Consider the following 24,313-nt stretch of genomic DNA (forward strand, 5'->3'; position numbering starts at 1 on the left):
TGACTAATGTCGCATGTGTCTTATTATATTAGATACACAAATGGAGGATACTTTATGTACTTACCCTAAAATAAAACATAAGTCTGATTTACGAGAGTGGAGAGTTTTATTAGTAAATTCTGTTCGCTACATTTACGTATAACAGCCATAATTATAGTTGGAACGTGTGTTATTAAGAGATTCCACATTCCATTTAACCACATTAAATGTACTGTACTTTGTTAATTGCTCGCTAGAAATTGACCTATTTCGCCAGTGCATCTGATGTACGGTAAACGCCATTACTTAATTTGATTTTAATGAACTCTGTAATCCTTGTATTCGCATGTAATGACTACAGCAGACGTCCTCTTTTAATATCTGCGATTAACGATTTAGCTGCGTTTTACTGGGCTCTTACATGCAACGATTTTACTTGACATGACATCAGGAAAACGTTTATGCGCCAGTCATAGTTATTGTTGAGAACTCCAAATAGCAACTAACCGCGAAAAATGCGATGACGTTAGTGCCGTCGCTGAAACGCGCCTTTTCTATACTGCGCCGGAATGCAGCAAGTTATAGTCTGCGCCAAACTGCTAGTCCGCTCTGAAGTTGTTGCGAGCAGGTGTAGACGTACAATTTACTATGGCGACGCGATTCATTTCTATATTCAGAGCGGACTAGCAGTTCTACGCGGACTATACCAAAACGTGATGCAGGATATATGTAATCGTAAAATCGCCAAACGTCGCTGCTAATAGTAGCACGTCTGCTCGAGCCGTAATATGTTTTGAGAGATTAGTACCGAAATATTTACACGAATTTTCGAATTTCATACTCAAATAATAATTTACCGTGTACCACATTTGGAATTATTCGAGCACTAATACATTAAAGTAACGAATGTATATTGCATTAACGTTTGTGCATTACCTACTAATTAAGAGAAACGGAGTACATCTGCGGTTTGTTCATATTTTGTAATAGGCAAAATTGTACTACTGTTGTTCGATGTTGCTGTCAAACAGCACCAGTATTACCATCTCTCACCCTTAATGTACTCAATAGTTATTAATATTCAATCTATCTAATGTTTTGCCTACCAAAGATTGAAATTTGACAAAGCTATTGTCCCATTAGTGTGAATGCATTTGTGATCGTCTTCAGCTAGAACCCATTTCTATATTGATTTGGTATATAGTATATGATTCATAGATATAGTCCGCGCGAAACTGCTAGTCCGCTCTAAATATAGAAATGAGTCGCGTCGCCATAGCAAATTGTATGACTACACCTGCTCGCAACAACTTCAGAGCGGACTAGCAGTTTGGCGCGGGCTATACCAATACGTACTTAGTCAGGTGGACTACATGATCGTTTGCTACCACGTCAATTTTAATAAAAAGGAAAAAATACTTTGCCCTTCGGTTTCATAAAACCTGAGACGCGTACCTTATTTGAACTATCACCTTTAGGATGACGCCGAAACTCAGCCTATCGCGGCTATACTTATAAATTGAAAATATCATCATGTATTTATAATACATTTTGGGGAGTTATATTCGAAAGCTCCGCTATAGACTTCGGGGCTTATTGTCCAAGCTTTTGTCGAACTTCGTCTCGACTCTCGGCTCGCTTCAATACCTGCAATAAAGAAGCTTTTTAATAATATAACCTTAGAAGTCTTGTAACATGGACTTTTGTTCAACAGAATAGATGTTATGCTCTTTATAAAGAACAGAAGAGCTGGGTCAACTGTGCTTTTCTTACTTTGACCCAAATTTTTTCAGCTTGCGTTGTTATTAGTTATTTAATGTTATAATATTTTACATTTTATTAAAGGATCTAGAAGAAGAATTTTATATATGTGCAAATATAATAGTGTATCTAAAAATGAATTTAATAATTAAAAGCTGGTAGTATAAACAAATGAAATATTGATATAGTGATGGTCATAGGATATGCGTTGCCATATGCCACTTTATCCTAAGGGTTTATCTATATATTTAGGGTAAGATGGCATACGACCACGTCTACCCAATTCCGATTTTTATCTAGTCGAAAAACGAATTCGTAACCCTCGGCAAGATAGAATGACTAGGCAACTTTTGTTTCATAGTTAAAAATTGTAATTAAAACATGAAATTATTTTCTGTCTTCATAGTCAAATTGTAGGATCTAAGATTTTGGTAAACCAAATATAGGACATATTTTGAATTGTATCTTTCGTACACGAGTAATTATGTTCAATTAGGTTTTCAAATTGCTAAATCCCAAATTGCTTGGAAGATTGATGCCACCGCGTGGGACACTGCATCGTCGTACATATCTTCATGTTCTTAATACTTATGCTTAATATCGATATCTCTTGTTCCAGCAACGGGCCGGTAGAGGGCGCGTATGGTCCTCAACACAGCCCCGTTTCGCGGTCGGACGCCTCCACGGAAGACGCGGAGCTGTCGGCCGCGCTCGCTCATCAGCACCACCTCGCCATGCAGGTCAGTATACCCTCACTAATACAAGTGGAGACGTGAAAATCTATGACGAATGTTCTTTTGTAATCTGCACTGGAGGAAGGTTTGCATGGGTCAAAGAGCCGGTCTGATTCTAGCGAAGTTGTAGGTACTGTCTCACCCATTTCTATTGTGAAGCAGTTCTGCGTTTTGGTGGAAGAGTATAGATGCCGCCTGCCGGCTGTGTTATATATGACGCGTCCATCTTAATTATCAGGAGGCACAATGTATCTGTTATCGGCCTTAATGCCTGTTCTATATAGGATTAGTTAATGGTGTCCATGGGCGGCATTGGCCACTCAGCTTTGCTACTCCAGTATCATAAAAAAAATACTAGGTATAAGGCGTTTAACTGAAAATCTTTAGGAGTATTGTGATCCACGTTGATGTTGACGTCGACGATAAATGAGTTGAAAGAAGTTTGAACTTCATGTTAATGGTTACTTCAGGTATCTGAACTCAATTACAGTTTGAATTGGAATAACACCTGAATTCGGACATAAATGCGTCACTACCAATGTAAACATATGTGTTATGTATGTATATACTTTGCGCGAATTGACAGATGTCATACCAGATTAAGAAGCATAATAAATGTCTTGTATATTTCATTTCTCCATCAATATGCAAAATTGACCGAGTACGATAAAGGGATCTCATTGTCAATGAACTCAATCTGAACCGTAATAAGCCCGGAATGGCTGGAATACACATTCGCTGACGAATATAGTCCGCGGTAATGTCGGTATATTAGTTCATGCAAATGTGAACTTGATTTGCACTTTGCTGGAAATGCGAATTTGATTTGCATTTCGCTGTAGTGGAATCTAGCGTTTTCAGCCAATCAATCAGAATTACTATTAGGAGAATAATGAGATTTCAATATTTTTCAATAATCTTTTTTATACTTTAAAATATCAAAATTTTAATACATTCTCATATAATAGACATATTATCGAAGAATTGGATGGCTAAGCCAATTATTTTGACACCTAGTAGTAATTCAAATATACACTTTTTTCGATAGTCATACTCGTACACTTTAATTTTTTTTATTAAAATCGGCTTCGTTTTCCTCCTTTGGACTTCTTTTAGCATTTCCCTTGTAGTCTCTGATTTCTCCATCCACTCGCACGTCAAAAATTCACCCTTAATAAAGCTTCTAAAAAAGGAACCGTAAGAATAATTAAAATATACCCTCTTTGAAATTTTCATAAAGAACTCTCCATTCATTTGGATAATGTAATGTGATGCTGTTTTGTGGCGAATAAAGCAATTGTGCGTTTTTAGAGGTGACGAAACCTTGAATTGTCTACCTTGACTTCTGTATGTAATTTAATACACTGTTTTGATCTTATATATATGTTGTAATAGTTGTTTCTGCTTTGAGGGCGATGGATTCGTTTGTGTTGGTCATAATCGGTTTGCGTAGTAATGTTATTGAAGTAGTTTTTACTGATGTCAGTCTTTGATGATATTTTTCCAGTGCTTCAAATAATATGTGTCTTAAAGAAACGTAAAGTATGAACTTATTCGGTAACAAATTAAGCTTTAAACTATACAATTAGGACCCTTACATGTTTCTAAATATTTGGAATTAAAGCTTTATTAACTGTTTATTGGTCCTTGTTAATACGTAACCATAACCATTATTCAAATTTTGTTACAGGCTGGCGACTACCCAGTGGTAGGTGGTCCCGTGGAACCTGACTATGGACAGTATGTATCATCTCCGGCTGCGCATTATAACCACATGGGGCACCTCACCATGGCTCCATCGCAGAAATATCCTCATGTAAGTAAGAATGTGTGATAAGGTAGGCATAGGAGACGATGTAACTATTCCATACTTATAACAGATTTGCTATAACCCAAGAACTCAATCTTAGACGGTAGCAAATCTGCAATTGTGACCGCTCTTAAGTTATTCGCGTAAGGTTTTAATAATGCCTAATGAAATTGTACCGCAGTTATATCCTGGCTCATTGTTAATAAATGCTAATGTTTTTAATACATTTAAAAGTGTTAGGTGTTATTCATTTTTAAACCCGGTGATACAGTTTACGGATTAATGTGGTATAGTCCGCGCCAAACTGCTATTCCGCTCTGAAGTTGTTGCGAGCAGGTGTAGTCATACAATTTGCTATGGCGACGCGATTCACTTCTATATTCAGAGCGGTTTAGCTGTTTTACGCGGACTATACTCTGATAATATACATAATTAATTAAAAACTAATTACATTAGTCATGCCATAAACCTCTGAAAACTCATATGTACAAAAAATACACAGCAAATGTACCTTTCCTCTTTATGGATCCCGGATAAATCGGCGTACACTCATCCAAAAATACAGCCTAAACGGATACATAACCCTTTTTCATGTAGCCAAATAAAAAAATGAATTGTTATTTGTTATGTCCAGGTGATGGAAGCGGTGTCCGTGGGCAGCGGGTACGCGGGCGGCGTGGGCGCGGGCGGCGCTCACTACGGCACGTACGCACACTACGGCGCCGCGTACCCCGCGCAGCCCGCTTACCTCGTGGAGCCGACGCAGGTGCCCGCTTATATGGCGCAGGTGGGGTATTTTAGTGCCTGGAATATTTTAATGTTAACAGTTGTTTTATGAGGAGACGGAGTGTCGGTATACTGCAGTTAGTGCATAATGTATCATTCGTTTTGTAAAGTTAAGATAATTGTAGGAAATGGAGATAAAGGAGAAAGAGACAGAGTAAAAGAGGAGTGCTATTATACTCTACCTATGATCTTATTCCTTTAGAAAAAAGAATAAATTGTTTACTCGAGGAATTCTACGATAGTCCAAGAGAAAAGAGTAACTAGAGAGATTGATTAACACCGATCTCTAGAAGCGTAGCGTAGAATAGCTTCTGTGCTAGTATCCGAAAGGTTACCATGATCATAATAAAAGACATTCATGTTTATGATGGTCACTATACTTTTTTGTAATGTACCGGTTTCCACGTTTGATTTGGATCACGCGGTCGATAAATCATATATTAATGGAGATTAAATTAAAAATATGTATGTTCGTGTTTCAGGAATACGTGGAGGGAGGTGGCAGTGCGTCTCCTAGGAGCGCGTCTCCGGGCGCTATTCCATCTCAACACAATCTACACTTACAACAAAGGTCAATATAACAATTAATTTTATCTAGTACCCGAGTGTGGATGTAATCTGTTGCTTTGTCAAGATATCAACTTACATATTGCCATACCTGTTACTGTTTTTTTAAAACCTTTTATTTAACTTCACGTCTCGGAATTTTTTAATTTAAATTTAATCCACTTCCCGGTACGCGATTGCGCTGAAATTTCAATATGCATGGCAAATTTCACCTCAATCGATGTCAATGAAATATAATTAAATATCTTGAACTAGCTTTCAAATGGCAGCTAAATTAATACAGATATTCATTTCTTTTACAGGTACGACTCGGCGTCCCTAGAGCAGCTGGGGCGGCACTACTGCGTGACGTCACCGAGGGGTGAATATGCGGCGGACGCATATGGCTACCAGCACTACCCCGCCGCGTACGACCCTCCGCCGCACCAAGCTCATCAACAACAACAGTTTAAGGTGAGAGCTTGTGTATATTGTGGAGGTAACAAGGTATGGCTCAGCGGCACTTGAACGGCTGGGGCGGCACTACTGCGTGACGTCACCGCGCAGAGAGTAGTGCTACTGTACCTATCACTGCTGATGCTGCTGATGAATAGAACGCAAATTTGTACGGAATTGATTTGTAGTAAATCTTTATGTGTTTGTTTTATTTATGTTACAGGATTCTCAAAACGGTTTAAGTTTGGGAAGCACTGGCGGGCAGTCGATGTATGGGGATGAAGAAGAATTGCAAAAACAAATGGCTGGAATGGCATTAGGTAAATATTTTATCACTCATAACTTTTTTAATGCAAATTTCGACAATGTCACGTGACATGTGATACCGTGACGTACCGTGAAGCATGTTTATAAGAGGAGAAATACTTTTTTAGAAATATAGTCTTTATTTAAAATTAAAAAATAAGTAGCTTTTTGGCCCATTTAAAAATGCCGCCAAAATACGTGGGCGCAGCAATATTAATTATCAGAGTATTTGGTTTGAAATTAAGTTAGCAATAAACGTTGCGTGAATGACTAGTATGTTCTCATTAGCGAATATTTGACTAACACTTGGTTCGCTCGGACGTGTCAACGATTGCAGTAATATCTTTATTTTTTTTTAATTTAATTAAAAATGACTTATAACGATTTTTTTATTTATGCAAATATTCGTGTAATAATGAAATATGTCATTATGAAGAGACACATGACAAACACGTGAGTGATGTTTAATATAATTTACCCTTCAGTCCACGGCGGCGTGGGCGTGGGGGTGGGCGTGGGCGGTCGCGAGGAGGGCGGCGGCTTGCAGTGGCGCGACCCCAACCTCCCCGAAGTGATCGGCTTCCTCAACTCACCCTCCGACGTCGTCAAGGCGAATGCCGCGGCGTACCTCCAGCATCTGACTTACATGGACGATCCTAATAAACAGAAAACTAGGAGTTTAGGTGAGTGAGAATATTTGTTTGAATTGGTAGATTTGTCGGGCGATAGGTTGAGTGAATGAAATCTGCAAATAATACTGAGTCGTTCTTTGCTGAATGTTGTTTTACCGTGCAATCTATTTAATTTTTTTTAAAGGTAAGAAAGAAAACTTATTTATGTCCATAAGTTATTATTAATTATTTAAAAACATGTTCTATAGCATTCACTCTAACATATTGTAAATCCAAATTTGCTCTAATAATTTATTACCTCACATAACAAAAATTACAGGTATTTTAATTTAGTCTTTAAAACATACGGATAGTATATTAGATATGTCAACTTTTAATATTACCTCAAAATAAAAACCGTAGTTTGCGCTAAAACAGTGATAAAATCTAGACAAGTTTTGAAATACCTATAACTTGCCCATTAATTGTAGTCTGAACGAACAGGAATTCTCAATAGAGGTTAAAAGAATTAAACTACCCACAACTTATAATGGGCAGACTGGCTAATAGCCAGTCTGCCCAAAAAGGAATTCTCAGTCTATGAGTTTCACTTCTCATACACTTGTTTCAATTTACATATCTTTTTTTATGTTTTATGTATTTTTTATTTAATCTTTTAGTCTCTTTCTGTTATTTCATCTTGTTCAATTATCCGAATAAAATGTTTCTTTCTTTCTGTCTTATTCCAGGCGGTATCCCCCCTTTGGTGCGCTTAGTGTCCCACGAGAACCCTGAGGTGTGTCGCAACGCGTGCGGCGCTCTCCGTAACTTATCCTACGGGAGACAGAACGACGAGAACAAACGGGCCATCCGGGACGCCGGGGGTATTCCCGCTTTGATGGCGCTGCTGTGTCGGGCTACTGATATGGAGGTTAATCTACACTATCTACACTAATATTATAAAGAGGAAAACTTTGTTTGTTTGTTTGGTTGTAATGAATAGACTCAAAAACTAATCTAGACCGATTTTAAAAATTCTTCCACCATTCGAAAGCTACATTATCCACGAGTAACATAGTCTATATTTTATATGAAATATATTTGATAAATAGATTTTGAGGCGGTACAAAGTTTGCCGGGTCAGCTAGTACTAAATATAGTCCGTGTAATAAAAATACATATAAAAGCTGAAGATGATATTTGTATGATGTTGGATTTAAGCTATACTTTTTAAAAATTGACAATCTGACACCGGATGGATCCAGCTTGAACTCACTAAAGCAGGCTCTTACATAAAGGAGATCTATTAAAATAGTTTTTAATTGATGAAGCTATAAACCGAGACTATATCGATATGATACACCACCTGTCTATGAAACCATGAGAGCTGCATTCCTTGTAGTGTCCTATTGTTAATCAACTTCAATAAAAAGAAGAGGTCCTCAATCCATTTCAATCGTTTTATTAAGCATTGGATCATTATATATAGAGGATTAATATGGGGAGGTTACTTATGTCAGGGAGTGTTAGGATGTGTTAATTTGTGTTAAGTTTCTATTAGTTATATTATGATTCTCAAAAAACATGAACATCGCTCCAGGTGAAGGATCTGGTGACCGGTGTGATATGGAACATGTCGTCGTGCGAAGACCTCAAGCAGTCGATTATCGATGACGCGGCTCAAGTAATCGTCAACAAGGTGATAGTGCCACACTCTGGTTGGCACCCCACTAACCCCGGTGATACCTACTGGTCTATCAGTGAGTATTGTTCCTTTTTTTATTTATTTAATAACAAAATTGGTACATATAAAAGACATTTAATTATAATTTGCCAAACTGTACATACAGCTTAATATTGTGAGGTTATGATATTCTGGTGGTGAAGTTTTGTTACAGTCATTTATAAAACATTATATTTCGGAGGATTGAAAAAAAAGCTCATTTTATATTATTAACCTTTCGTGAAAAACTTTATGCTATTATAATACCTGAATTACATAAAAATTTCATTAGGATATAACATAAAGATCAACACAAAAAAATCATTGATATAGAAAATTCCAAATTTAGCACTGTCTACGAATATTTTTAGTTCTACTATGTGTTACGTAGTATCACTGCATACGAATTTGAGCATTGCATGATAAGAAACGAATACGGTGTCTTTTACTTCATTACTCTTCTAAGGTTTTAGTAATCTATACTTCTATACTAATATTATAAATAGGAAAACTTTGTTTGATTGTAATAAATAGGCTCAAAAACTACTGGACCGATTTTAAAAATTCTTTCACCATTCGAAAGCTACATTATCCACGAGTACCATAGGCTATATTTTATATGAAATATATTTGATAAATAGATTTTGAGGCGGTACAAAGTTTGCCAGGTCAGCTAGTCTTGTATATAACGTAATGGTATATTTATTTCAACCCAACAGTATTCCGCAACGCATCGGGTGTACTTCGCAACGCGTCGTCGGCAGGTGAATATGCCCGGCGACGACTGCGAGCCCTACCCGGCCTTGCCGAAGCCCTACTGCATGCAGTACGGGCCGCACTCGCTCACAACGCCATCGGCACCAAGATCGTCGAGAACTGCGTGTGCGTACTGCGGAACCTCTCCTACAGGTGTGTATATCAAACTGACAGTACGTATACTGCAAGATTTTGTTTGGGGTGCACATGCCCGGCGACGTTTGTGAGTTTTGCCCGGACTGACTGAAGCCTTATTGCATGCAGTGCGGGTCGCATTTGCACATAACGCTATCGGCATCGAGATCGTCGAGAACTGCGCGTGCAAAAGAGCTAGTAAAACAGAATAAAGTATTGACGATCGTTGATAATCAAAAACATCCGAATTAAAATTATATCACAAGTGAAATAACATAAATTGAACTATAAGACTCACAGCACCAAGATTATAAGGAACTTGTCCAATCTCACTCATCATAACACCCAAGTTAAACTACGATATACATTAAATATAAAGTCTTTGACTCCATATATTAATAAATTGATTACCTTTTGCAGGTGTCAAGAAATTGAAGATCCCTTATACGATACCAGAGCGCCACCTACGCAATCCTCTGGGCAGACTAGGATACAGGCCACCGCATCAAAAGGTACTTAACGCTTTTTACTGAACTAATATTGAATTATTAAATTATTCACCGAAGATATTTGTAATATCTTTATACAGTAATTTTTGTAATATTTTTTATACAATGACAGTATTGTTGATATTCCTATTGCATTATGTGTTCAACTTTTGTTGAGTAAGAAAATATACAATTCAATCTTCACTCATGCACTATTCGTCGGTAGATAACGGTTAATTACAGTTCCATTCGCTCTTCACTTATTCATTAAACGTTGTTGTCAGGTTTACTTAAAAAAATGATCAGTACTATTCTTACTGTACGTTAAATCTGAAATTTGATAATATGAGATAGTGGGTAAATAATTATATCTTATCACAGGCGAGAACCTCGGCTGTTTCGGCGGCAGTAAAAAGAAGAAGGAAGGATCATCGTCATCGAACTCGACAAGTCCGCTCGGTAAGAGCGATCCCGATTCCCAAGCGCTCGGCGACACGGGGAATAACACGCAACTCGGGTACAGCGTTCCTAAGGGAACCGAGATGCTGTGGTCGCCTGAGGTGAGATTTATTCTATTGTATATCTATTGCTCAATTAGTGGAGTAAGTTTCAGGATTCCTAGAAGTTAGTTAGTAAAGAGGGTTGTAGAGAGCGGCATATATTTAGTAAATTTCTCTTGCCAAATTAATGTAATAAATCTACGTAATAGCGACATTAGCGACATTATAAATGATAGAACTACGTTTTCGACAATACCAATGAACGCACCTAGTTGTAAAACATGATATAATATGCAATCGCCAAAGAATCGATGGTATTAAATCTGCCAGGGCCATAATGGTAAAGTTAATTTTTTATTTTGTGGAATGAATAGAATTCCTGGTGTAAGTTAAGAAAGAGAAAAATGGTATTTATTTACATAGTTATTTATCTATGCATGCAGGTGGTACCTCTTTACATGGCGTTGCTACAAACGTGTTCGAACCCGGAGACGTTAGAGGCGGCGGCGGGCGCGCTGCAAAACTTGGCGGCTTGTTATTGGCAACCTTCCATCGACATTAGGGCGGCTGTACGAAAAGAGAAGGGTGAGTTTTCATTTACTTATAAAAAATATACATAATTAGAATTTTTGTAACCACTTGTTAGTAGTTAATGCGTTTTGTTCTTTTATAAACAAAGCTTTTCCTATTGTTAGGCTATAATTTATATTATTTAAAAGTGAGGGGATCTGAATTTATTGGCTTATTAGCGGAAGAACTTTTTGTAGTTTTATTCTGAAGATACCATTGCTAAACCTATTTTTCCCGTATGTTAAATGCTGCTATTCTGGTTCAATAGGTGTGGTAATGTACACATACTAATTCAAGGCATTTCAACTTAGTCCTCAGCAACACATCTGTATTGATCTCAGACAGGATTTAAATCTAATCTAGGGTTGATTATAGGTTTATGCACTGTATACTCGTTTCTTACTTCCATATTATTAAAAAAAAGAAAGGAATGAATATATCGCAATAATAACATTACCAATATTGATCAGGTCTACCGATCCTGGTGGAGTTACTCCGCATGGAGGTGGACCGGGTGGTGTGCGCGGTGGCCACAGCGCTCCGCAACCTGGCCATCGACCAGCGGAACAAGGAGCTCATCGGCAAGTACGCCATGCGAGACCTCGTGCAGAAGCTGCCCAGCGGGAACCAGCAGCATGATCAGGTATGGTGGAAGTAGGGCTGATAGGTGTATTGTCCGCGCCAAACTTCTAGGCCGCTCTGAATATAGAAGTGAGTCACGTCGCCACAGTATAAATTGTAGAAATGAGCAGGACGAAGGCAGCGCGGGACCCCTCTAGCATCCTACGTCTGCTCTCGTCCGCGGGTATATAGCTGCGTTAGTGTGCCTTTACGTTGCTACGGAGCATATGCTTGTAGTTGTGTTTGACCGTATTGACTCTCTTACTACATCTGCGGGCAACAACTTAACAGCGGACTAGAAGTTTAGCGCGGACTATACTAGTGTAACGTGAACGATTTTATATGGAAATTATAGATGCAGTTAGTGTAGTAAGGGGTGTATCTTGTTATAAGGAGATATCGTTTGTTTGACGACACGTGTGGCTGAACGGTCGCCATGCCGCTCAGCTAGATATATAAAAGATGAATTTAGATTTTTATTATGGGTCAGGGTAATTATTTATTTGTCTTAATACCTTTACTTTAGGTAAGGTTATCTACGTCATAAGGAATCCTCTTGTGAATGTACAAAGTGTTTCTCAAGTCGTTTATTATTACATTTTTTGAGGATGCTATCGCGAATCCAGTCCAAGTTCGTACTAGTTGCATTCTTTCGTTTCATAGATGTTACTTTTCCTATCGTGCTACAGGCACGCGAGTCGGGAAATTACAGCAGTCAGTGAATATTCAAAATTACGGAAAGGACACGCATGCCTTTAATTTATATTTTTATATAGTTTAAGGGCTTAAATTTATTAATATTGTGTACATTGGTACAGGGCACGTCGGACGACACGATCGCCGCGGTACTGGCGACGCTGAACGAGGTGATCAAGAAGAGCGGCGAGTTCTCGCGCTCGCTGCTGGAGGCGGGCGGCGTGGAGCGCCTGCTCGCGCTCACCAAGCAGCGCCACCGCCACACGCCGCGCGTGCTCAAGTTCGCGGGTTAGTCATGTGCTGATGTTTAGTGATGTGATACGATGTGATACGATGTGATATGGCTTGATGTTAATCGATGTAACGCTGAATGGCGATCAGGTGCTGTTATACAATATCGATATTATATGATATCAGCCGATATCATCCGATATACAGGGTGAATTTTTGAAATAGGCCTTCAGGGCCAAATCCGAAACTATAAGGATTAGCGAAAAATGCTGAAAGGAGTTACGAGGCCGATTTTGATAAAAACTAAAACTGTATCATTCGTTTTTTAAAATATATTTTTCCCGGCTAAGGCCGGGAATTGAACGAGTTCATTTTGAAAAAAATTACACCCTCTATATTATTCCACTATCTAATAGTGTTGCTTATAAGGATCAAATTCTGGAAAGTAATGTTATGTGACAAATTAAAGTGACGTTTGAAAAATTCACCTGTATATGATACCATCCGATATCACCCGATGTTATAATTATGATAACACCCGATACCACTCGATATCGCCTGATATTACACCATATCCACTGATATTAAAATATATCACACGATATCATCTAATACGATAGCCGAGATTTGTCAATGATACTACTGATAGTATCAGCTTATATAACTTGATATCAGCTGGTACTTTATTGTCTGATATCACTAGATATCACCTGACGACGTCGTAAGTGAAATCTCCGTCTGTATTTGTGAACGGCGTTTAAATATTACTCAATAGTAAATTTAGGGAACATGCGCCAATATAAAAACGTTGCAATATACTCGCATTCTCTAATTGGTTAAAATTTTTTTGTACATCTTAAACTAAGGGTTACAAAGGGTAAATTTAATGCCTTTTGGTATTCTCTGCCAGTCGACCGTGGGTGACGGCGATAGCATGTAGTAGGCATAAACAAGAAATATAACGAAACATATTCTATTCTCCCAGGTCAAGTGTTAATGACGATGTGGTCGCACGCGGAGCTCCGCGAGGTGTACCGCAAGCACGGCTGGCGCGAGGCGGACTTCCTCACGCCGGCGCGGGCGGCTCAGCCGCGCGGATCCTCTAATAGCAGTGGTATGTTTATAATAAATAAGTATTTGTTGCGTACTTAATGTGGGTGGGACTGTTCTATCAGCCGTATGTTGATAGTAAATAAGTATTTGTTGCGCACTTAGTGTGGGTGGGACTGTTCATCAATGGATATGTGTTCACGATGAGGATATGTGATAGATTTTATGACCTTTCCGAGTTATAGTTAGTCTGAAATTGAGTTGGTATACTACATACTGGTTTCTGTTTTTGTATGTTACTACATGTGCTAATATGGATTGCCATTATAGGAGAATGAAGAGGATAGGAGTCTTGCGTTCTGAGTGACAAAATTAACTTGTAACAATAACTTGTAACCACATATGTTCCTATGTAGTAGTGGACTGATTTCTTTATTTTTTTTTTGTGAATAACACTCTTGTTTTATTTAAATTTAGTATAGTTCAGGAATACAGATATTCGTATCTTTTAACATGACGACGATATCAGAGAGGCTATAAAGTTTGTCAATTATTCATCCAGTGCAATGTCATAGGTGTGCGGTCATCGGGTGCATATGTATATGTCAAAATATTGATTGGTTCACATTATTCCGTTTCTGTTTCTGGTTGATATTTACAATATTCTTCACAATTCAAAATATCATAAACTTCCAAATGATTATCCGTAAAGAATTCAATATGAATAAATTTTGAAGAAATGAAAATTGATGAGCTTTATAAAATTATTGTACTATCGAGATTAATGTGAACCGATTATATTTTAAGACACTCACTGTATAATATGAAGTCACCGCTGATAACTTTTAATATTAATATATCATTGAATATACAAAATAACATTTTGAAGCGCAGTATAATAAAAGATATAAATTCTAAAGTAAAGTAAAGATCTTTGAGTGAAAAATATTGAAAATTGAACATACAATAAAAACTTAGTACTTGACTATTCTTTTAATTATATGCTTTTCAGTTTGTTTTTCATGAAATAAGCTATAATAGATAAACTGCAGTATACATCAAAAATAATTATTTTATTATTCGAATATTTACTTTTCTATGTATGAACAAAAACCCGTTTCAAATGTACATAATACCATGTCTGTCTGTGTCTATAATGTAAATGTTAACTTTGTATATTGTGCCGTGTATATGTGCGTTCACGTAACGCTTTGTGAACTACGCTCGCTTGGTGGAACTTTTGTCATCTTTAATTTTGATGATATTTTTTGTTCAATGTTAACCTAACTGGGTTAACTTTTATTACCATAAGCTTGAATAATATTAACCGATACTTTTCGTATAAAGGCTTTCTAATACTAATTGAAAATGCCATAAAAAATGAGAAAATTGTTAAAATATCAACATTAAAGAAATATAATTTTTATTCTGTTAAATGTTCCATGCATTTAATCCTTGTCAATGTCAAATACCATAGATGACAAAGATGATTATTTTGTCGAGGATTCTAAAACTTAAGCTGTCAATTTGTAACACCTTAGATTTGTGACGAATATAATCTATTATACACGTACAAAAGTTCCACACACAGCCGAGGTAGCTCAGTGTACATAGCTTGACGTACGTATGGGGGGTGCAGGGCAGGGAACGCCGGGCGGCGCGACAGGAGGAGCGGGTGGCCCGCACTCGCCCAGCAACGCGAACAGCACGCTCAGCCGCCCCATGGCGTCCACGGGCGGCACGCGCTACGAGGACCGCACCATCCGCCGCCACCGCGAGGTCAGTTGTGCACGATCGTACGCGGCGTGACGTCACGCGCGCGGCACTCGCCCGGCAACGCGAACAGCACGCTCAGCCGCCCCATGGCGTCCACGGGCGGCACGCGCTACGAGGACCGCACCATCCGCCGCCACCGCGAGGTCAGTTGTGCACGATCGTACGCGGCGTGACGTCACGCGCGCGGCACTCGCCCGGCAACGCGAACAGCACGCTCAGCCGCCCCATGGCGTCCACGGGCGGCACGCGCTACGAGGACCGCACCATCCGCCGCCACCGCGAGGTCAGTTGTGCACGATCGTACGCGGCGTGACGTCACGCGCGCGGCACTCGCCCGGCAACGCGAACAGCACGCTCAGCCGCCCCATGGCGTCCACGGGCGGCACGCGCTACGAGGACCGCACCATCCGCCGCCACCGCGAGGTCAGTTGTGCACGATCGTACGCGGCGTGACGTCACGCGCGCGGCACTCGCCCGGCAACGCGAACAGCACGCTCAGCCGCCCCATGGCGTCCACGGGCGGCACGCGCTACGAGGACCGCACCATCCGCCGCCACCGCGAGGTCAGTTGTGCACGATCGTACGCGGCGTGACGTCACGCGCGCGGCACTCGCCCGGCAACGCGAACAGCACGCTCAGCCGCCCCATGGCGTCCACGGGCGGCACGCGCTACGAGGACCGCACCATCCGCCGCCACCGCGAGGTCAGTTGTGCACGATCGTACGCGGCGTGACGTCACGCGCGCGGCACTCGCCCGGCAACGCGAACAGCACGCTCAGCCGCCCCATGGCGTCCACGGGCGGCACGCGCTACGAGGACCGCACCATCCGCCGCCACCGCGAGGTCAGTTGTGCACTATAGGGTTCGGCCCGCGACGGTAATAATACACGTCCAATCGGTCTCGGATGTACTTTATTAGTTCCTCTTTTACAATAGGTTTTGAAGCTTATATAGTACTTACATCTTACTCTACACGCCCTACCAAAACAGAAAAAAAAAATCAAAAAAACATTTTTGCTATTTTTTTTTTTTTAACAATGATACAATTTTGTCCTATTTTTATGTATTACTTCCTCTTTATCATTTCGTAAAATTTTTACATTAGGTTCAAGATCTTCCAAAACTTTAAATGGACCAAAATACACATCACTAAACTTATTTCCAGTTTCATTTTTAACTAACAATAAATCATTTTTCTTATATATAACAGGCTTAATATATTCATCAAATTTACTTTTTCTAATTTCCTTAGATTTTAACAAATTTTGTCTTGCTTCTACTTGTGCTTTTTGCAATCTAAATTTTAATTCTGATGCATAGTTTTCCACATTATAAATAGGCTCAACAATAGTACAATTTTGCAAGTTAGATGGTATGTTACAACGTTTTCCAAACACAAGTTCAAATGGTGTATATTTAGTAGAAGAATGTTTTGAAGTATTATAAGAAAAACACCAGTAGGGAATCCAATCACTCCAATTTCTAGAATTATTATCGGTTTGAATCCTTAAAAAGGCATTTAAGGATTTATGTGTGTTTTCTAACGAACCTATTGACTCATGATGATAAGCGCAAGATACAGTATGTTTTATATTTAACAATTTATAAACCTCCGTCATAGTATTTGAGATAAACTCGGTACCTCTGTCAGTGCCAATCTCTCGCGGGATACCGTACCTGAGAATAAAATTATCTACTAAAGCTCGCGCCACACTAACACTATCCTTACTAACTAACGGGTACGCTTCTATATATTTACTTAATTCACACTGGAGTGTGAGTATATATGAAAAATTATAGTAATCCTTATCTAAGGGCCCAACTATATCTAAGAAAACCTTGTCAAAGGCCGACTGCGCAGTGGTAGTTATTACCATTGGCTGCTTCGTATGCAACGAATGCTTTTGTGTCTGACATTTGTTGCATTTTTTTACGAAGTTAGTCACATCAACAACCATATTTGGCCAGTAGTAATATTTCTTAATATTACTAATCATACGCCGTATGCCTGCATGCCCACTTGTGGGAAGCAAGTGAAAGTCATTAAGAATAACTTTCTTGTCATCGCTATTTTTTATACTTATGACGTCTTTTAAAATATAAATTCTAGGACCGGTTAAGTTTTTACTACATTGGGTTAACCACTTTATAAATTTCTTATTTTCATTATTTTTTATTAAATAAATCTCATTTATTATCAATTTATTACAAATAGAGTCCAGGTCTCTCACGAAAACGTCTCGCGCTAAACATGATCGAGAAAATGGATTCACAAAAATTGACAACTTAGATGGAACATAAATAAAATCATTAAATTGTGTATATTTAACTTTTTTATCAAGCTTAAATTGACCTATGATTAATTCAACACATCCTTTAGGTTTTTCAAGAATTTCAACGACTCTCGGTTGATCAGGCCGATCCTCGCTGTCCTCCTTGCTATCTATCAAGTTAGGCGGTTTATCGCTTAAGTTCTTCGCCATTCGTCGAGTCATAACGTTTAATTCTTGGCTCATATTTTTTAATTCGTCGGATGTAATTAAGACACGAGATAATGCATCTGCAGCTACATTACTCACGCCTTTTACATATTGTATGACATAGTCGTATTCATCTAAGATTAAACGAAATTTCAACAATCTACTGGATGGATTATTTATACTAAATAGGTATACTAATGGTTTATGATCTGTTTTGATTGTAAATTTTTTACCAAATAAGTATGGTCGAAAATATTTCACAGACCAAACAATAGCTAAAAGTTCTTTTTCTATTGTTGGATAATTTAATTCGGATTTGTTAAGAGCTCGACTTGCATATGCAATTGGTAAGTCATTGTTATTACATAACACAGAACCTATAGCTGAACCAGAGGCGTCTGTGTGCAAAATAAATTCATTTTCATCGTCAAAATTTGGATATTGCAAAATTGGCGGATTAATTAATGATTTTTTAAGTATATTAAACGCGTTTTCACATTCCGTAGTCCATTCAAATTTAGAATATTTTCTGCATAATTTATTTAAAGGTAACGTAATCTCAGCGAAATTAGGAATGAACTTACGATAATAATTTGTAAAAGCGACAAAACGTCTTACATCGTCAGATGTTTTCGGTGTAGGGTAACATTGAATTACTCGGCTTTTTTCAGGATCAGGCATTACTCCTTTTTCAGATACTATATGACCCAAGTACAATAATTGTTTTGTTAAAAATTTACATTTCTCTGGATTAATTTTTAAATTTACTCTACGTAGTCTTTCGAAAATATCAACTAAATTTTTATTGTGTAATTCAAGAGACCTTCCAAAACAAATTAGATCATCCAAATATACTAGACATTTTTCGTAGTTTAAACCTGACATCGCTACCGTCATTAAGCGACTAAAAGCACTGGGGCTAGTTTTTAAACCCATTGGTAGTCGTTTCATCTGGTATTGCTTATTAGTGGTAAATGCAGTGTATTTCCTACTCTCTGGACTAATTTCTAGTTGATAATAACCCTGACTAAGGTCTAAGTGTGAAAAATAAATTGCTCCTGATAAAGAGTCGAGTATTTCAGTTATATTAGGTAATGGAAACTTGTCCTCCTGTAGCCTATCATTCAGTTTTCTATAATCAATAACAACCCTCCATTTTTTCTTACCACTACTGTCACATTTCTTAGGAACCAGCAGGACTGGACTAGACCATTCGCTGCTGCTCTCTTCAATTATATTGTTATCTAACATTTCACTAATCTGCCTATCAATTTCCGGTTGTTGACTTTTAGGAAGTCTATAAGGCTTAGTATATACTGGGGAGACATTTTCCTTTAGTTTGATTGACTGTTTATATAAGTTAGTTACGCCTAATTTATCGCCTGGCAATAAAAATATGTCCGAATATTTTGCACAAATATTTTCTATAGAAATTTGTTCTTCTTTGTTTAAATGTTTGAAATCTAAAATTGAAAACAATTTTTTCACACGGTCCGATAAACTATATTTATTGCTTTCAAATGTACACATAAAAAACTCATTAGAACTAATTATATCAGGTATGAAATAACTTAATTTAACTTCTTCCTCTCTAGTATTTAAAAATTTTAATGGTATTTTACCCTTAGTGGGACGTACTAAAAGAGATGCTAAAAAAACTCCATCACTCAATTGTTTAGGTAACACTACACATTCGTCTTGTAATGTTGTTCTTACGAAATACGTCATTTCACATCTAGCCGGTATGGTTACATATTTATTATAACCAAGATTACCCATTTGTAATGGTAACGTAACAGGAACATCTTTATTAATAGTTAAAGTATTTTGTTCAAAGTCTAATATACAGTTAAATTTACTCAAAAAATCCTGACCTAAAATACCATCGGTTCTACATGAAAAATTTTTTAAAATGTAAAATTTATGTTCAAACTCGTAATTTTTATAATTCAACTTTAAATAGACAAACCCATCGCAAAAAACATATCCACCGATACCGCTGATTCGTATTCTCTCGTTATGGAAAGGTATGCGCCGGTTATCTAACACCTCTTGCCTAATTACGGACAACGACGCACCAGTATCAATTAACCAACTCCGTGATTCATCAAGAACATTTAGGCAAACTGAATTTATATTTTGACAATAGAAATGCTCATGCTCGAAAAAACCAATTACTATTACTTTGTTCAGTGCTGGGCTTAGGACTCTCTGAATTCGATATGTCGGTATTATGTTCCGTATTATGTACTTCGGCTACATTTATTTGACTTTGCCGTGTGTGGCCACGAAAACCCGTAGGGCCACGAAAACTCCTAGAACCGCGATTTGTATATTTTCGGCCTTGAGTATTATAATTCGACGTATTGCCTACACCACGATTGCCATGAGGGTAACCACGATTAGAATGAACATTCAGAGAACCATTCTTTGACAAATTTTGAGAACTGTTATTATAAATACCTCGTTGGTAATGGTTTCCTCGAAAATGATGTGAAGGATACCTACCTCTGTTATGACGATAATTCATCATCTGATGCTCACCACCACAATGAAGATTCTCATCCAATGCACCTTGAATTGCATCTTTCAATGTGCTGTAATTCCTTGCTGCAATGATTGTACTAAGACGACTGTTTCGCAACCCATCGGAAAATCTTTTTATAGCAATACGCTCGTTTATTGGCTTCAAAATTTCGTAGGCATTAGATTTTCCATTGGCTTGTGCAACTGTTAAGTCGACAAATAACTTTTCAATCTGCTTACCAAACTCCTCAATACTCTTACTATCCTGACGAATACATTGCAGTTGAGATTGTATAGCCGTGTCGGATTTTTTAGGCAATAATATATTCCGCATGTCCCTAATCAGATCTGTAACGGATGAATAATTAGAACACATACGTAATTTTGCGCTTTCTGATAACCTTGATTTTAAAACAAACTGTATCAGCTGTTTTTTGTTACCATCATCAATCATAGAGTCATACATTTCAATATTGGAAATTAACTGTTTAGTAACATCTTCGTCTCCTGTCATTACTGGTAACAGCGAAATTGCCGTTTTTAAGTCAAACTTCTCCATGGTGCTTATCTTACTATCAGAACTATCTTCACTATCAGTACAAAGATTAATTATTCTAGAATACAATTCATTTATATTACCAAAAAGACTATGAAATGTTTCTCTTTCCTCATAACGGAATACCTTATTTTTTATCTGATTTTCAATAGAACTACAAAGAAAACTAAATTTATTATATAAACATTTCGCTTCATTTAACTTTTTTTCTTTTATAATTAATGTCCTTCTCTTAGATCCTAATTTTACTAAATATTCTTTGATATATTTTAAGTCTTTATATATTTGTTTAATTTCACTTTCCATCAGTAATTATATAATAAATGTTATGTCTATTAAATATCTTGAATACAAAAGAGTTCACACAAATATATTATATTGATTATATTACATTTACGATTAAAACAAAAGAGAGAACAAGAATAAAAAAACAAAACGCTTTTAGACCGATGCAGTAGCTTCGCGTTGTTGCCGACGCAGTAGACTCACGGTGCGCCGCAGCTCACTAGTTTCAATAGTCCGCTGCATCCAGTCGTCGTGGCACCTTCTATAGAAGCGGCACAACATGGCTCCAACCCCCACGATCAGGATTACACAAATTGCTATTAGCACATATGATGTGGTACTGGCGTGCTGCATCAATTGTTCTGTGGACGCACTATTTCCTGCTCCATTTTGGGCTATAATAACTTCTTCATTTTTTGTTTGCCTTCCTCCCATGATTATGTTATTTTATTAATGTTAAGTCCATATTAAAGTTCATTTATTGTCCATGACACTCAACACTGACGACACGGTGTAGGTAACCGTAAACCGCGCACGCGCTGGCAGGGTCGCCATATAGGGTTCGGCCCGCGACGGTAGTAATACACGTCCAATCGGTCTCGGATGTACTTTATTAGTTCCTCTTTTACAATAGGTTTTGAAGCTTATATAGTACTTACGCTCAGCCGCCCCATGGCGTCCACGGGCGGCACGCGCTACGAGGACCGCACCATCCGCCGCCACCGCGAGGTCAGTTGTGCACGATCGTACGCGGCGTGACGTCACGCGCGCGGCACTCGCCCGGCAACGCGAACAGCACGCTCAGCCGCCCCATGGCGTCCACGGGCGGCACGCGCTACGAGGACCGCACCATCCGCCGCCACCGCGAGGTCAGTTGTGCACGATCGTACGCGGCGTGACGTCACGCGCGCGGCACTCGCCCGGCAACGCGAACAGCACGCTCAGCCGCCCCATGGCGTCCACGGGCGGCACGCGCTACGAGGACCGCACCATCCGCCGCCACCGCGAGGTCAGTTGTGCACGATCGTACGCGGCGTGACGTCACGCGCGCGGCACTCGCCCGGCAACGCGAACAGCACGCTCAGCCGCCCCATGGCGTCCACGGGCGGCACGCGCTACGAGGACCGCACCATCCGCCGCCACCGCGAGGTCAGTTGTGCACGATCGTACGCGGCGTGACGTCACGCGCGCGGCACTCGCCCGGCAACGCGAACAGCACGCTCAGCCGCCCCATGGCGTCCACGGGCGGCACGCGCTACGAGGACCGCACCATCCGCCGCCACCGCGAGGTCAGTTGTGCACGATCGTACGCGGCGTGACGTCACGCGCGCGGCACTCGCCCGGCAACGCGAACAGCACGCTCAGCCGCCCCATGGCGTCCACGGGCGGCACGCGCTACGAGGACCGCACCATCCGCCGCCACCGCGAGGTCAGTTGTGCACGATCGTACGCGGCGTGACGTCACGCGCGCGGCACTCGCCCGGCAACGCGAACAGCCCGCTCAGCCGCCCCATGGCGTCCACGGGCGGCACGCGCTACGAGGACCGCACCATCCGCCGCCACCGCGAGGTCAGTTGTGCACGATCGTACGCGGCGTGACGTCACGCGCGCGGCACTCGCCCGGCAACGCGAACAGCACGCTCAGCCGCCCCATGGCGTCCACGGGCGGCACGCGCTACGAGGACCGCACCATCCGCCGCCACCGCGAGGTCAGTTGTGCACGATCGTACGCGGCGTGACGTCACGCGCGCGGCACTCGCCTGGCAACGCGAACAGCACGCTCAGCCGCCCCATGGCGTCCACGGGCGGCACGCGCTACGAGGACCGCACCATCCGCCGCCACCGCGAGGTCAGTTGTGCACGATCGTACGCGGCGTGACGTCACGCGCGCGGCACTCGCCCGGCAACGCGAACAGCACGCTCAGCCGCCCCATGGCGTCCACGGGCGGCACGCGCTACGAGGACCGCACCATCCGCCGCCACCGCGAGGTCAGTTGTGCACGATCGTACGCGGCGTGACGTCACGCGCGCGGCACTCGCCCGGCAATGCGAACAGCACGCTCAGCCGCCCCATGGCGTCCACGGGCGGCACGCGCTACGAGGACCGCACCATCCGCCGCCACCGCGAGGTCAGTTGTGCACGATCGTACGCGGCGTGACGTCACGCGCGCGGCACTCGCCCGGCAACGCGAACAGCACGCTCAGCCGCCCCATGGCGTCCACGGGCGGCACGCGCTACGAGGACCGCACCATCCGCCGCCACCGCGAGGTCAGTTGTGCACGATCGTACGCGGCGTGACGTCACGCGCGCGGCACTCGCCCGGCAACGCGAACAGCACGCTCAGCCGCCCCATGGCGTCCACGGGCGGCACGCGCTACGAGGACCGCACCATCCGCCGCCACCGCGAGGTCAGTTGTGCACGATCGTACGCGGCGTGACGTCACGCGCGCGGCACTCGCCCGGCAACGCGAACAGCACGCTCAGCCGCCCCATGGCGTCCACGGGCGGCACGCGCTACGAGGACCGCACCATCCGCCGCCACCGCGAGGTCAGTTGTGCACGATCGTACGCGGCGTGACGTCACGCGCGCGGCACTCGCCCGGCAACGCGAACAGCACGCTCAGCCGCCCCATGGCGTCCACGGGCGGCACGCGCTACGAGGACCGCACCATCCGCCGCCACCGCGAGGTCAGTTGTGCACGATCGTACGCGGCGTGACGTCACGCGCGCGGCACTCGCCCGGCAACGCGAACAGCACGCTCAGCCGCCCCATGGCGTCCACGGGCGGCACGCGCTACGAGGACCGCACCATCCGCCGCCACCGCGAGGTCAGTTGTGCACGATCGTACGCGGCGTGACGTCACGCGCGCGGCACTCGCCCGGCAACGCGAACAGCACGCTCAGCCGCCCCATGGCGTCCACGGGCGGCA

The 24,313-nt window shown here is 41.3% G+C and overlaps 2 protein-coding genes across 2 annotated transcripts in view; one reads left to right on the forward strand and one right to left on the reverse strand.

Annotated features, from left to right (window-relative positions):
- Nucleotides 1–24,313, forward strand: part of p120ctn (adherens junction protein p120) — an 81,509-nt gene that overhangs the window by 53,441 nt on the left and 3,755 nt on the right. Inside the window, exons 3-19 of the mRNA XM_073089990.1 lie at nucleotides 2,360–2,480; nucleotides 4,165–4,290; nucleotides 4,919–5,071; nucleotides 5,553–5,641; nucleotides 5,940–6,090; nucleotides 6,296–6,392; nucleotides 6,864–7,061; nucleotides 7,739–7,920; nucleotides 8,590–8,749; nucleotides 9,432–9,621; nucleotides 10,024–10,115; nucleotides 10,473–10,651; nucleotides 11,035–11,176; nucleotides 11,632–11,804; nucleotides 12,601–12,766; nucleotides 13,695–13,823; nucleotides 15,399–15,538. Of these exons, the coding sequence (XP_072946091.1) occupies nucleotides 2,360–2,480; nucleotides 4,165–4,290; nucleotides 4,919–5,071; nucleotides 5,553–5,641; nucleotides 5,940–6,090; nucleotides 6,296–6,392; nucleotides 6,864–7,061; nucleotides 7,739–7,920; nucleotides 8,590–8,749; nucleotides 9,432–9,621; nucleotides 10,024–10,115; nucleotides 10,473–10,651; nucleotides 11,035–11,176; nucleotides 11,632–11,804; nucleotides 12,601–12,766; nucleotides 13,695–13,823; nucleotides 15,399–15,538 (2,488 nt within the window). The remainder of the gene's footprint in view (nucleotides 1–2,359; nucleotides 2,481–4,164; nucleotides 4,291–4,918; nucleotides 5,072–5,552; nucleotides 5,642–5,939; nucleotides 6,091–6,295; nucleotides 6,393–6,863; nucleotides 7,062–7,738; nucleotides 7,921–8,589; nucleotides 8,750–9,431; nucleotides 9,622–10,023; nucleotides 10,116–10,472; nucleotides 10,652–11,034; nucleotides 11,177–11,631; nucleotides 11,805–12,600; nucleotides 12,767–13,694; nucleotides 13,824–15,398; nucleotides 15,539–24,313) is intronic.
- On the reverse strand, nucleotides 16,431–21,943 carry LOC140754736 (uncharacterized). The gene has a single exon (XM_073089814.1). It carries the CDS (start codon nucleotides 21,401–21,403, stop codon nucleotides 20,171–20,173), a length of 1,233 nt encoding a protein of 410 aa, XP_072945915.1. The 5' UTR covers nucleotides 21,404–21,943; the 3' UTR covers nucleotides 16,431–20,170.

The sequence above is a fragment of the Epargyreus clarus genome, unplaced genomic scaffold (genome assembly GCF_041222505.1).
Source record: "Epargyreus clarus isolate Ecla_fem2 unplaced genomic scaffold, WU_Ecla_fem_2.2 ptg000031l, whole genome shotgun sequence".
In the NCBI taxonomy this organism is placed as follows: Eukaryota; Metazoa; Arthropoda; class Insecta; order Lepidoptera; family Hesperiidae; genus Epargyreus; species Epargyreus clarus.